The 14,498-nt window shown below is 62.2% G+C and overlaps 1 protein-coding gene across 1 annotated transcript in view; it reads left to right on the forward strand.

Annotated features, from left to right (window-relative positions):
* SORCS2 (sortilin related VPS10 domain containing receptor 2) overlaps positions 1-12,681 on the forward strand; it is a 486,540-nt gene extending 473,859 nt beyond the window's left edge. Inside the window, exons 22-27 of the mRNA XM_045528260.1 lie at positions 809-921; positions 1,977-2,102; positions 5,153-5,270; positions 5,884-5,968; positions 8,807-8,952; positions 11,438-12,681. Of these exons, the coding sequence (XP_045384216.1) occupies positions 809-921; positions 1,977-2,102; positions 5,153-5,270; positions 5,884-5,968; positions 8,807-8,952; positions 11,438-11,502 (653 nt within the window). The 3' untranslated portion in view covers positions 11,503-12,681. The remainder of the gene's footprint in view (positions 1-808; positions 922-1,976; positions 2,103-5,152; positions 5,271-5,883; positions 5,969-8,806; positions 8,953-11,437) is intronic.
* Positions 12,682-14,498: the final 1,817 nt, after the last annotated feature.

The raw sequence follows: 14,498 nt of genomic DNA on the forward strand, positions 1-14,498 counted from the left end.
CACCGATGGAAACCTCACCTGGCTGTAAGAGCAGCCCCTGCTGTGGGCAGCAGCCATCAGTTAGATATTTAGCAGAGCAGCGTGTAGAGGGCCGGGCTGCCCATGTGGACCCTTCGCGCCCTGGCCGAAGCCGCTGTGACAGTTCCTCCGTCACCACTGGGCCACGAGCTTTGTGGCAGCCACCCTCGCCCACGCTGTACGATGCAGGCCTGGCAGTTCACAGAGATCTTGTCCCTCGAGCTCTCAGCCCTGCAAAGCCTCTTCCCACCTCACAGGGGAGAAAACTGAGGCTGGGGAAGTAAAGGAGAGGTTACGACTTAGCTCTGAGGCTCTTGGGGACTCTAGAGTTGGGCGTGAGCCCTGGAGCCCGGGACGCATGGGAGGAGGAGCAGATGGGGCTGCTGCCCTCCGGGGACTCAGGCTGGTGGGGGACCCGCCCAGCTGTGGGGGGCGTCCATCCCGGTAGTCAAGGGGGCAGGCCCCACAGCAGGCTCAGCACACGCCGGCCTCCCTCCCAGGTCAGTGTGGCCGTCTTCACTGCCGTCAGTGTCGGCGTCACTGCTGTTGGGAGATGGCAGCCAGTGAGGTGGGCCCTGCCCAGCACAGCCCACAGCTGCTGACACCCGGGAGGCAGATTGTCCCCCAAACACAAAGTCAGGAGGTGCCTGACCTGCTTGAGGAGATTTTGGGGCCGAGGGGCCAGGGATCCAAACCTGGGGACCACCCAGGACATGTGGCCGCCCTCCCTGGAGGGACCAAAGCCAGGCTGGCCAGGACGCATCAGCTCTCCCATCCCTCCTCTCTCCAGATCAGTTTCAGGTTGTGCCCCTGCAGTTCTCCAAGGACCTGGATGCCAACAACCCCAACACGCCCGAGTGGAGGGAAGACGTGGGTCTGGTGGTCACCCGGCTGCTCTCCAAGGTGCCTGGAGCCTCCCCAGCCCCGAGGGTGCCTCTGGCTCCCAGAGAAGCTGCAGGGCCCCGGGGCACCCAGGGCAGGGTGGCGGGTGGTGCTGCCCGGGCACGGTGCTCTGGCCTCGGCCGGCTGGGGGGAGGAGAGCCTGGAGGCCAGGTGGGGCTTGCCCTACTGGGGGACTGGCAGCTGGAGCACCGCCTCCTGGGGGAGGGACGAGATGCATCCTCTGTGCACCTCCAATGAGCATTAGCTGTTTGCAGAAGACCCCACTGGCCCCAGAGTCTCTTTAAGTGATTTTCATTCATTCGCTGAATTTCTTTTCTGGGCCGGACACTGGAGACAGAGAGATCAGATGTGACCACGCCCCTCAGGGGGCTCACAGAGGCAGACATGGGGGCAGGCATTAGGACACCCAAGGCCCTTGGCTCCCTAAGGAGAGAAAGACCAGTCCCTAGTGGCCATCACAGGCTGAGGGCCACTCTGGCCATGCTTTCCCTCATCCTGTGAACAATGCTGATAAAACCGTCCTGGGCACTGAAGGGTGAATAGGAGTTTGCCGGATGAAAGTGCGTAGAGTGGGACTTCCAGGAGGCAGAGGGACCCACACGAGTGGTGCCTTGTGGGTTGAGGGAGTTGCATGTGGGCACCTGGGATGGTGGGGAGAGGGAGCGGGAGGCAGCTGGAGTCGGGGACCAGGCTGCGGGCCCAGAAAGCTATGGCAAGGAGCCTTGACCCACCCCAATGTCCGGGAGGACGTTAGCGAGGAAGGGCCTTGCTCTTGCTGGCCGCAGTGTAAGGACTGTGGCACAGGGCAGGCCTGGCCAAGGGGAGGCTGATGTGGGTGGCAAAGGCCCAAAGCCAGGCAGGGGCAGAGGGACCAGGAGCCTGGGTGCAGGAGGTGGCACGGGAGCCATCTCGTGGCGTGCAGGGGTCAGGAAGGCTTGCAGGACAGATGACCGGGACTCAGGCCAAGAGGCGAGGAATGGTGCTCGTGGGTGGCCCGGCATGTGGCAGGAGACAAGGAAGACAGGCGGATCCAAGTGGCTTGTCTGTCCCCACAGGAGACCAGCGTCCCCGAGGAGCTGCTGGTGACCGTGGTGAAGCCGGGGCTGCCCACCTTGGCTGACCTGTATGTGCTCCTTCCCCCTCCCAGGCCCACCAGGAAGAGGAGCCTCACAAGTGACAAGGTATGTCCTGCGGCCGTGTCCTCCCTGCGCAGCTGAGGGCTCGGTGTCATCACAACAGGGACATCTGCAGAGCTCCTCCCATAGAGGCTTAGTCTCACCACATCGTGACCCCACTCAGGGCACTGGCCCTCCTCCACCTTGTGGTCATGCCCCGGAAGCCACCAGCCTCCAAAGTCACTGCCGCGGAGGGAGTGAGGGGGAGGGGGCCCAGCAGCTGTGCTCATGCCGTCTCCCATGTCACTGGCCAGAGCTGGTCGCATGGCCCCAGCCTGCCTGCAAGGGGTGCTGGGAAACGTGGGTGACCACGATCTAGCAGGACCCCTGGGGCCCAGGTTTCAGGGCAGAGCAGAGCTCAGCCCCATGACAACTTCCAGATAGCCCTCATGGAGGGGTCAGAGACCTGCCAGGTGACAGGTGTGGGAAGGGGACTCAAAGACGGATCACAATCCTGTCGTGCCCACTACGGGGGCTAAAATAAAAAAGCAGACAGTCCCAAGTGCCAGTGAGGAAGCAGCGAAATCAGCACCTCACGCTGCAGGCAGAAGTGGCGTGGCCGCCATGAAGGACAGCGTGGCAGTTCCTCAGTAAGTGACCCCTGGAGTTACAAGTGACCTGCAGCCCCACTCCTAGGGGTACACCCGAGAGACACGAAAACATCCGTCCGTACCACGGCCTGTGACGGGTGTTCGCGGCCGTCATTAATTGGAGCCAAAAACTGGCAACAGCGCAAGGTTCAGCTGCCCGCGGACAAACGACACGTGGTCTGTCCTTACAACGCAGGCGTCTTTGCCCACAGAAGGAGCGAAGTGCCAACCCTGCTACGGCGCGATGACCTCGACAGCCTTGTGCTAAGTGAGAAAAGGCAGTCACAGAAGCCTATGCATTATTAATATGTGATCCAGAAACATCCAGAACAGGCCCATGGGGGGACGGGTGAGAGGTGCCGGGCTGGGGAAGGCGCGGGGCTGCCTGCTAATGGGGGGGGCGCTGCTTCTGGAAGTGACGAATATGGCTGGGAATTAGATGTGGCAGTGGTTGCACCTTTGGGGAACATGTTAAAAAGCAGGGAGTCATACACTTTAAAAGAATAAATTTTACATCAATTTCTAAAACATAAACCAGAAGCTCACGTAGCCTCTGGACTAGTCACGGAGACCGACGCGCTCTCGGGTGATCAGGAAAGAGTGGCGGCACCGAGGCAGGGGCAGCACACACCCCAAAACCCCGCGGGGCTCAGAAGCCCGTTTCACAGATGAGAGAAGTGAGGCTGGGTGAGGGCCACCGTCAGGAAGAACCGGAGACATGAACTCAGTAGCATCTCTGTACGCCGACAGCAGCCTGCCCCCCAGAGAGCTCAAGAGAGCAAGCACGTCCACCGCAGCACCCAAAACATAACATAAACCGCTTAGGCATAAGTTCAACCAAGGAGGTGAGAGACCTGTGCACCGAAAAGCATAAAACATAAATGGAAACAATTTGAAGAAGACATAAATAAATGGGAAGATGCCCTGTGTTCTTGCATTGGAAGAATTCATATTATTGAGATGTCTGTACTGCCCAAAGTGATCTAGAGATTGGACGCAGTCCCTATCAAACTTCCAACGACATTTTTCATGAAAACATCCTAAAATTTGTGTGGAACCACAAAAGACCTGGAATAGACAAAGCAGTCTTGATTTCAAAATATACTACAAAGCTATGGTAACCAAAACAGCATGGCACTGGTATAAAAAGAGACACATAGACCAAAGGAACAGAACAGAGAGCCCGGAAGTAGCCCTACACATTTACAGTCAGAGGTTAGACAAAGGTGTCAGGAACACGCAGTGGGGAAAGGAGAATCGCGCCGGTGCACGGTGCCGGGAGACTGAATATGAGGCAGAAGAGCAGCATCACACCCTTACCTCACTTCATACGCGAAAATCCACTCCAGTGAAATAAAGGCTGAAACGTAAGGCCTGAAGCTGTACAACTACTAGAATAAAACAGGGGGAGACTTCACGACACCGGTCCGGGGAATGATGTTTTGGATACAACCCCAAAAGCACAGGCAACACAAGTAAAAATAAGCAAATGGGATTACGTCCAACTGAGAGCCCGCGCGGCCGCGGCAGCGAGGAACAGCGTGGAGAGACAGCGGGGTGGGAGAAAATACTTGCAAACCACACACCTGACAGGGGCGAGTACCCAGAACACATAAGGAACTCAAACACTCAATAGCAAGAAAACAAGTAACCTGATTAAAAAGTAGGCAAAGGGCCTGGAGAGACATTTCTCAAAAGACGACACACAAATGGCCAACAGGTGTGTGAAAAAATGCTAAACCTGGCTGATCTTCAGAGATGCAAATTAGAACCACAATGAGATGTCCCCTGTTAGAATGGTTGTTAGCAAAAGGACAGAGATGACAAGTGTGGCAAGAGCCAAGTGTCCAAGCCAGCCCAGGCCCTGGATGGTGACTGGTGCTTGGGGACACACGAAGGGATGAGAGGAGGGGGAGAGAGCCCTACTGTGCGCCAGGCACCTCCCGTGTTTGTCGTGTCACACCGACCCTGGAGGAGGTGCCCATGGCCCGCAAGGCTGGCTGCTGTCCGGCCACTGCCCCTCCAACCGCAGACACCCCCACCTGCATCCGCCACCCCACAGTCCAGCAGCACCTCCCGGGATGTCCCCCCCTGAGGCGGAGTCTGATTCTTCTGCCCCTCATGTCCTCTTCTCGGTCTTCCACCCCCGGGAAGCCTTCCCTGCCCACTGCCGGGGGCCTCCTGCCGCAGCCCTGCGTGTCCCCAGATTTGCTCACCGCAGGGCCTGTCTCCCGTACACCTGTTCCCCGCGGAAACGTGAGCTCTTTGAGGACAGGACCACATCTGGGTCAGCTCTGTGTCCCATCGGTGGTTCTTGGTGAAAGTTGGCTGGCGGGTCATCATTCCCATTTTACAGATAAAGACACTGAGGCTCAGGGAGGCTAAGTGTCCCCCCCGGCCCGTGGCTCCAGCCTGTCTGCCCAGCCCTCCCTGAGGACCCGTCCCCACTCCCCACTCTGCTTTCAGAGGCTCGCGGCCATCCAGCAGGTGCTGAAGTCACAGAAGATCAGCTTCCTCCTGCAGGGCGGGGTCCGGGTCCTGGTGGCCCTGAGGGACGCGGACACAGGTGAGAGCCCTCGGCCTGGCCTGCAGGGCGGGAGGGTGCGCGTCCCGGCCCCCAGGACCAGGTGCATCACGCAGGGCCTTCAGGCGCTGCCTGCACGCTTTTCCTGGTGGGCGCACGGCTCCGAGGAACCCACAGTCCCCGGCCAGGTCAGACCCAGGGCCGCGCTCTGCCCCTGCAGACGCACACGGAGCTCCGATGCTCAGGGTCTCAGATGACTCTGCCCCCGACCCCTCCATGGAACTATCCTCCTAGTCACTTGTGTGTCCTTCCCCTTTGGGGCAGGACTCTTTGCTGCCCCGAAAGCTGAGGAGCTTTGCCCTGCTCCGTGAGGACAGCGTGCTCGTTAGACGCGGCAGGTGCGCCCCACCCTGCGCAGAGGTAGAAGGGGCGCCGGCCGCGCTGCGGAGGGAGGGAGCGGCACTCAGCGCTGTGGCCCCGCAGGGCAGCGGGTCCTCCAAGGCCGGAGCACAAGCCCCTTGGTCCTTTATGTCCCGCTGTGCCCTCTCAGCGGCACCCGGAGAGCCCACCCCCCGGTGTGAAACCTCCTCCGTCCACGGGCCGGCCGGGGCCAGCGTCCACAGCCGTCCGCTAACAGCTGCTTCGCTTGCAGAGTCCCGGCGGCCGGCAGGAGGCGGCGGCGGGTACTGGGCCGTGGTGGTGCTGTTTGTCATCGGGCTCTTCGCGGTGGGCGCGTTCATCCTCTACAAGTTCAAAAGGCAAGGCCCCCCCCCCCCCACGCTGCTGCCCACACCGAGCGGGCCAGGCCCGGCTCACGCTCATGGGCACCCCTGGAAGGATCCCCCAAGGCGGTGGCTTCCCCCCAGGGCTGGAAGGAGGTGGTGTGAGTTTGACCTGTGATGGGCTGCGGGGGGGGGGGGGGGGGGACGCATGCCCACGCGGCCCCTCCCTGGTTCTGTACCTCCTGCGGGTCCCCGGGAGTGACAGCCGCCACCTACCGCCCAGCCAGCACCCATGTGCTCCACTCTGCCTGGGCGTCTCAGCCATCGCCTCCTGCAGCTCCACCCACCCCCACCCTCACAGGAGGGACATGGTCCATTTCATAGATGGGGAAACCAAGGCTCAGAGAGGTTAAGTAACGTGCCCAAGGTCACACAGCTGACGCAGGCCTGGCCCCGTCTGTGCTTCCTTGGCTCCCGTCCAGCCATTCCCTGTGTGCGGCATTTTGTACCAGGCCCTCCCCCGGGAGAGGCTCCAGGGTGTCCAGACAGAGCTGCTCGTGGACACCCTGGGTGGGCGCGGGCGGGGGCTCGTGCCGAGGCTGGTGGGCAGCAGGACGGGGTGCGTTTACTGACGGGGCTTTGGCACCCCCTCCCTGCGAGCCTGGGCCTTATCTCTAAATGCGCTGAGCGGCCGGCCCCGCTGGGAGGAGTCGTGGCCACACGGCAGGGCCGGTCAGTCTGAGCTCACCCAGGCTCTGGAGCCGGGAAGGAGTTCAGTGACCAGGCGGTGCCACCAGACTCCTTCCTGCACACGCAGCCTCCAAACATGATCCCCCTGCGGGTCAGCTCCAGGGGCCTCCGTCTCCGGCCAGGGTCACCCTTGGGGACCGCGAAGGAGACGGCTCCCTCATGCTTTCCTAGTGCTCGTTTGGAGCCGAGGGCCCCGCCCCCAACCCCACCCCTTCCCTGGCCCTGGACCCCTTGCCCCTGTCCCCTCTGTCCTTTGTGCACCTCTTGTCTTATAAGCAGTGGTTATGTGCTCACAACACCCCACAGTGCCAGGGACTGGCCCAGGTGCTGGGGACTCAGGGGGACTGGAAGCATGTCCAGCAGCTTGTTACCTGCCCGGTTACTCGGCTCCACCTGAAGGGGCGGCCTGAGCTGCTCTGGAGCACCCGGAGGGCTCCCTGAGGAGGCAATTTCTGGTGGGAATCTGAAGGATGAGTAGGAGTTTGCAGGGCAGAGATGAAGCAGGGTCCAGGCTGTGGCCTTCCTGGTTTGCAAGCTCGCAGACGCACTGGCTGCCCGACAGGTGCCCGCTGGGGCACTTTCCTGCAGGCCAACGAGGCGAGACCGAGCCGTCTCTGCCCCTCCGGGCCTGCACCAAGCACCCTCCACGCTGGCTCACCAGGACCCCGTTCAGCCGCAGGGCAGCGGTAGGGGACAGAGTCGGTCCCAGAGACCTGGGCCTCGCCCTGCCCTGCGCCAACCGGCTCTGCGGCTCTGAGCCTCAGTTTCTCCATCTGTAAAAGTGGCCTCAGCAGGAGCAGGGCCGGGGTGAGCAGAGGACAAAGAGAAGGAAGAGGAGGGAGGATGAGGGAGGGCGGAGAGCGGAGAGGAGCAGAACCCCAGGTCCCGCAGGCATCCCCTGCGCCTTCTCTGCGTCATCAGCCTCCAAGTCGATCGGCACTCGCAGGCCCTCGCAGGCGCGGGGTTCCAGCGTCCCCACGCTCTCGGGGAGGACGGTGGGAGGCGCCTGTCCCAGACAGGGCCACGTGGGAGGTGAACGCTGGCGCTGTCCTCACCCTGGCTCTCGGCCCCTTGAGCTTCAGTGTCATCTGGGCTTGGTCCCGCCCGCCTGGGAAATGCGGGGAGGGGCGGTGGCTGCAGAGTGGCTCGCCACCCAGGAGGGGAAGGTGGCTGGGCCAGGCAAGGTCGGAAGCAGGGAGGGGAGGCCACAGCAGGGACGGACTCTGGTCTCTGCAGGTGATCTTTCTCCCCATCCTCAGGCCACTGAGGGCCAGATTGTGGCATCCACAAATGCCCCAGGCTTCTTGCACCTGTAAAGAGCCCTGAATGTCCTGGCCCCAACTCACGCCCGGGGGTGGGAGGAGGAGGGTGAGGGCCTTGAGGGGCCTAGAAGGTGTCCGGAGAGAGGCAAGGGTGCCAGTGCCGGCCCAGTGCCAGCACACGCAGGCTTCGCACTGAGTCAGTTCTTGCCTGTGTCACCATGGAAACGGGGGGAGCACATTATGGGGCAAGCGTGTCCCCACAGCTCCAGGCCCACCTAGGACAGCACAAACTGTCCTGAGGCCTCAGGCCCTCGCAGCCTGGGCCCAGTGGCAGTGCAGCGGTCAGCACAGGCTGGGCTGGCTTGTAACCAACAACCCCACGTCTCAGAAGCATTGGACTAACTGGGTCCTGCGCCCAGTCCCAGGGGAGGCAGAGGGGCTGTGCCTGCCACCTCCCTTTCCTCTGGCCCCTGGAGGGGAAGAGAACTGAGAACAGTGTGACCCTGGGAAGCCCAGACAGGGCGGGAATGTGCACCAATGCAGTCAAGGTTGTTGGGTGGGGGGCAGATAAAGGAGAGTATGAGGCCCTCTCCCTCCCTGGGGCCAGTTATGAGAGGAGATGGACAAGTAGACAGTGATCACCAGTTGTCAGGGCAGAGGGATACCCAGGGCTGAGAGAGCACACACCAGGAGGGCTTCCTGGAGGAGGTGGCTTTGCATGCAGGGCAGGAGACAGACTCGGGCTTGGTGTAGGTGCCTCTGGAGCAGACTTGCACCAGGCCCCGACCCCACTGAGGTTTGGGAGCAGGAGAGCTGGGTGGCTGCCCTGAGCTGAGTGCCCTGCCCCCACCCCATCCCGCAGGAAACGCCCAGGCAGGACCGTGTACGCCCAGATGCACAACGAGAAGGAACAGGAAATGACAAGCCCTGTGGGCCACGGCGAGGACGTCCAGAGCGCCACCCAGGGTGAGGGGTTTGCAGATGGCCATCTCGACTTGCAGAGTCTAGGTAATGCCCGCCCAGAAGCCCGCCCGCCCTCCCGCAGGCCACCCACCCAGCTGCCAGGGGCCAGCAGGGGCTCGGGACCCCAGGCCAGGCAGACCTGTTGCATTCCCTCCATCGGATGTGGGTGACGGGGTTCCCCCAGGGCCACCTGGAGGGACTACTTCAGGGACCTTGTGGTAGCTGAGGGCACTGTGTCTGGCAACGACTAAACAGCCGTGTGCGGCCCCACTGAGGCAGGGACAGCATGGAAACAGGGCTGGCTTCCCCGAGGCTACTGGGGCCTTTTCCCCACAGCCAACCCTGCTGCTCATGGCAACGACGACTCAGTGAGCATCTCACACGTGGACATACAGCACGGCACTTTACAGTTTGCACAGCATTTTCATTGGCACGATCACACTCACTCCCAGCCATGCACAGTGGGAGAGGACAGCCGAGTTGTATCTCGGCGGTGTGTCACCATCATTTGCGGCCATTTTCTCTCACGGTTTCTGGGGATCGACTGGGCTCAGCCGGGCGGTTCTCTCTGGTGGCTCCTGACGTTGCAGTCAATGGCTGGGTTCGCAGTGGTCTCAGAGGCCTCCTCACTCAGGTGTCTGGCAATTAATGCAGGTAGTCGGCTACCCCGCACCGGGGCTATCACCAGAACACCCAGTGCGGCTTGGGCTTCCTCCCAACATGGCAGCTGCGCTCAGAGAGCAAGTGGAGAGAGAGCAGCAGCCAGGCAGGGGCTGCCTCCCCTTCACGACCTGGCCTCAGAGTCGGGCCCTGTCACCTGCTTCTGGCTCTGTAGGTCTGCCCACGTGCAAGGGGACGGGAACCGACTCTGCCCTTGGTGGGGAAGGCCAGGCCACACTGCATGTGGAGCATGAGGCAATCCAGCACAATGGGCACTACCCGCTCTTCCTCTGAAAAAGTAGGGAAACTGAGGCCTGGGAGGTTCGGCACCTGCCCTGCCCCTGTGTCGGCTGGGCTGTGGGGGTGCCTTCCACGGTGGTCTCAGCTCCGCAGCCAGGAGGCAGGCTCTTTTCCAGAGATGAGGAAATCGAGGCACAGAGGGATCAACCATCCTTGCTAAGGTCCAGCTAGTCAGGTGGCCCCCCAGAGCCCTGACCTTTGCCCTGCGATTCCTGTCTGCCCCTGGCTCTGGGGAGACACTGGCCCCACCGAGCAGAGTCCAGTGCGCAGGAAGCTCCACGAGAGCCCTGCCACAGCCAGCCACAGTCATCGTCATACGGCTTCAAAAGTCACTCCTGTCCTGCGCCCACACGCCCCCAGGACTGTGCGGAGTGGGAATCACTGCCCTCACACTTTAAAGTATTGAAGGGGACAGAGGTGAGCTGCCCACCCAGGGCCACACAAGCTGACGGCGTCTGACCTTGGATCCAGCCCCAGGTGGGCCTGACCTTAAAACCTATGACCTTCGCTCTCCCCTGAGAGTGGTTGCGGAGCTGAACGGAACTGGCTGGTCACTCCTCCTCCCGCCCTCCCTGGCCATGCTGGGGGCCCCTGGCGTCCACACAGTGGCCGATCACCCCCACATCCACCGGCCAGGCGTGTTCCTCACCGTGGGATGCGTCTGCAGCAAGAACCACAGCGGTCATTTGCCGAGCGCTGGCTGACCCCCGTGAGGCAGACACTGGCTTTGTGTCCATTCCACAGACGGGAAAGCTGAGGTCCTCACCTTAGCGGACCAGGGGTGGAGCCGGGGTGGACCAGGTCTTCAGCTCGCAGCCTGTGCGCCCCCGGGCTGGGTGAGCGTCCTGCGCCCCAGGACCCCCCACCGCCAGCCCGACGAGAAGGAGGTGGCACACCCTGCGAGGACCCGGGCCTTCCCCAGGGGACAGGGGTGCAGGCCCCCAGGAAGACGGGCCGGCTGCCCGGCCTCGTACGGCTCCTTGTGTTCGAGCCCCTGAAGAATGGCAGCAGCGTGGCGGCACCAGGTTGTTTTAACCAAGCCCTGGTGTGCGCGGGCGCCGCCCAAGCGCTGAGGGTGCCCCACAGACAGTCCCTCCCACGCGCCACTGTCACCCTTAAGCTTGACATGGTGAAGCCCAGGCCCAGCCCCTAAAAGGCCCCCAGGACTCCTGCTCACCCCTTGCCGCTGACGTCACTGTGCCCCTCTCTCCTGCCCGCGCCTCCCGGGCCTCGCCACGCCACGCCCTGCAGCACCCACTGCCAGGACGGGGCGAAGCCTCAGCCCCTCCCGTGCCCCCTTGCTGCCGATGCTGGGGGTCCCCGTGCAGGTCAGTGGGCACATCGGGGGCTGGCCTGGGCCTCACCTCACAAGCCCTCCCTCGGGGTCCACTGCTCGCAACGGCACCGGGAGAGCCCACTCCTCAGTCACCCCCTGCACCTGGCACGGGCTGAGCGGCCCCAGGGATGCCCCTGCACACTGGCTGAGACCACTACGCGTCCCCGCGTGGCCCTGAAGCCCCGCACCCCAGCCCAGGGTGTCTGCTTACGGCAAATCTCTCCTGTTTCCTAGGCAACCACTCTGGCGTGGTCCTGAGCATCAACTCCCGCGAGATGCACAGCTACCTGGTGAGCTGATGGCCAGACGCGCCCACACTCCTCTCCGTGGTTCCACCCCCGTGGAGGGCACACGGCCACAAGCGAAGCCGGCGGCTGGACCGACATCCCCTCAGAAACCTGCGGAAAAGCCCCCTCCTCCAGCTGTCCCCACGCCGGGAGACAGGCACTCCTCCCTCTGGTCAATCCAAGCCCGCCCGGGCCCACGGGACCCCCTGGAGCACAGCCAAACTCTGCCCCTCTGGGGTGCCAGGCTCACCTTGGCGACACCAGGCCCACCTCGGGCAGGCTCTGCCCTGCACCCCACACAGGCTGCCCTGGCTGCCCCACGTGCTGTCGCCCGGCCCAAGGCCTGGCCTGACTTCTGGCCGAGGTCGGGCCATCTGGAGCCTGGGCAGGGAGCCCGCCCGCTGCCCCCGCTGCAAGAACCGCCACCCACTCAGACACTTGGCACTGCGGCACCTGTCCCTGAAGGGAACCTGGGCCCTCCCGGACTTTGTTTCCCTCGTCCCTCCACCATCCCTCTGGGGGTGGCCTCCAAAGCCCGGGACGCCTTGAGCCAGGCCCCCCTGTCACCACCCTCCGGGCGGGGCCTGCTGTCCCACCTCCCGTTAAAGCCCAGACGTGTAAATACCTCTCTAGGTAGCTGGCTGGGGGGGTGGGGCGTTCAGCTTTCTGTTTCTATGGCCAGGCGGTGGCATCTGGGTTGCTTCGTCAGAGCCCCCTTCTCGGGAGCCCCTTTCCCAGAATGCCCAGGGCGCCCTCCAGCCCCAGACGCTGGCCCTGGTCTCCCCCGGGCTGGGGGAGGGGCAGTGCCCAGGGACCCAGCGCTGCAGGTCCTGGCTCCGCCAGCAGGGGGCGCCCCTGGGGCCTTTCCCACCCAATGGCCTTCCCCAACCCTGGAAGGAGACAGTAGCCCCAGAAGGGTGGGCAGGTGGGGCAGCCCCCAGAAGCGCCTCCTTGTCGCCTGAGGACCTATGAGGAGACCAGGCCAGCAGGGGTTAGGGTGGCACAGCTGGAAGTGCTGTCAGGAGCATGCCCCTCATTTAGAAGAAGGGGAAACTGAGGCCCAGGGAGAGGAGTGACTTTCCCAAGGTCACAGCAAGACGGTAGCAGAGGTGTCCCCCAGAACCAGCCCTCTGCTCCCCAGCGCAGTGCGAGGTCCACTCACCCAGTTTGCTAGAATCAGGGATGCTCGTGTATGTCCAAGGCAGGGACCGTCTGGGGAGCTCACCTTTTGCCTTGAAACGGGAAGTCAGCACTTCCCTCCCCCTCCCCCTCCCCACCCCTCCCCCTCCCCCTCCCCTCCCCCTCCCCTCCCCCTCCCCCTCCCTCCCCCTCCCCCTCCCCTCCCCCTCCCCCTCCCCTCCCCTCACCTTCCCCTCCCTCTCCCTCCCCTCACCTTCCCTCCTCCTTCCCCCTCCTCCCAGCAGGGCTCTTGGTGGCCATGGCCTCTCTCTCGGAGGTGGGAACGCCAGAGTTCAGGCTGGTGACTGGCTGGCCAGGGAATCTGAGTGAAGGTGGTGACGTTCTCCTGGGCACCATGGCGGAGCTTAGGGGCCTTAACCCATTTTCCCCAGAAGAGAAGCAGGACCCATTAGTGGAGGGGCCCAGGATGAGCCCTGGCACCCACAACAGTGCCGCAGGGAGGAGGCACTCCACCTCTGGTGAGTGAGTGACCCATGGGGTCCAGGTGGGGACTCCAAGACCACAGGGACAAAGGGAGTCACTCGAGCCACACAGCCAAGGTTAGGGTTAGGGTTAGGGTTAGCTTAGAGTCGCTAGAGCCACACAGCCAAGGTTAGGATTAGGGTTAGAGGTAAGGTTAGGGTTAGGATTAGAGTCACTCGAGCCACACAGCCAAGGTTAGGGTGGGTTAGGGTTAAGGTTAGGGTTAGGATTAGAGCCACTTGGGCCACACAACCAGGGTTAGGGTTAGGGTTAAGGTTAGCAGGGGTGGAGGCATCTCAGCTGGACCCAAATCTCTCTCCCCGCCCTGCCTGCCCACCAGCTGGGGCTCCTGGACCACCTTCTCCAGAGGTCGCCCTGCAAGTTGTCCTCAAGGTCTTCCTGGGGACAGGGCATCTGGGGACATGGGGCTGGCAGGGCCAGTGCCAGTGAGAAGCTGTGACTCTCCGGGACCTTTGCCACGTTCCCCCACTCACTTGCTGGCAGTCTCCAAAGGCACATTTGCAGAGATGGGCCTCCTACTGGCCACTCCACGCAGCACCTGTCCCTTAGCTGGTCACCACGGCCAGCAAGTGCCAGACACACAGGGACAGACTGTAGCACAGTCCAGGCCCCAGGTCCGAGGGCAGCACGGGGTCCCTGGAGCAGCCTTCCTCCACCCTCTTTAGCCTCACCAGTGCCTGCGGGAACGAGCTGTGGGTCTCTGAGCTTCCTTGACCACGCGAGTTAATTCGCTCAGCTGTTTGGGTAGGGTTTTTTCTTTAGTTACTTGTGGTTTTCTTGTATTTTATGTTATTATTTCTATTAAGAACATGTTGGGTGTGTGGACCCAAGAACCTGGGCATGTGGTGGCACCCGACATAACCCAATTCGTCCCGTCTGCATATCCGCATAGACCGACCGTGGGCCTGCGTGTTTACCTGGTGATAGGCCTGGAGTTCGTATATGTGGCGTCCAGGTGTATCCCCGGGCACCCGGAGTCAGAGGCCACCGGTGCTGGTGCCCGTGTCACGGGATCGGGCCGCGCGCAGACTGGTACATGCACATAACAGCGACGGTGCGCTCTTTCTTATTTTTCCTTTTTAAAAATCAATAAATCATTTGTGATGCTTTTAACAAAGATTAAATGAATATGATCAGCTTTTGCCTTATTATGAAGACAGTTTTCACCATTTACCTAAATGTGTGCACACACAGGCCCCTAGAATTTTGGTCCCTGGAGGCAATGTGTCCAAGGACCCGTGAGAGGAACAAGGAGCAGTTCCTGACACTTTGGGGCAGGCTGCAATGGCATTAACCTTCACGGTAACCCCAGCACCCGCCTGCTT

This window comes from Lemur catta, chromosome 17 (genome assembly GCF_020740605.2).
Source record: "Lemur catta isolate mLemCat1 chromosome 17, mLemCat1.pri, whole genome shotgun sequence".
Taxonomy (NCBI): Eukaryota; Metazoa; Chordata; class Mammalia; order Primates; family Lemuridae; genus Lemur; species Lemur catta.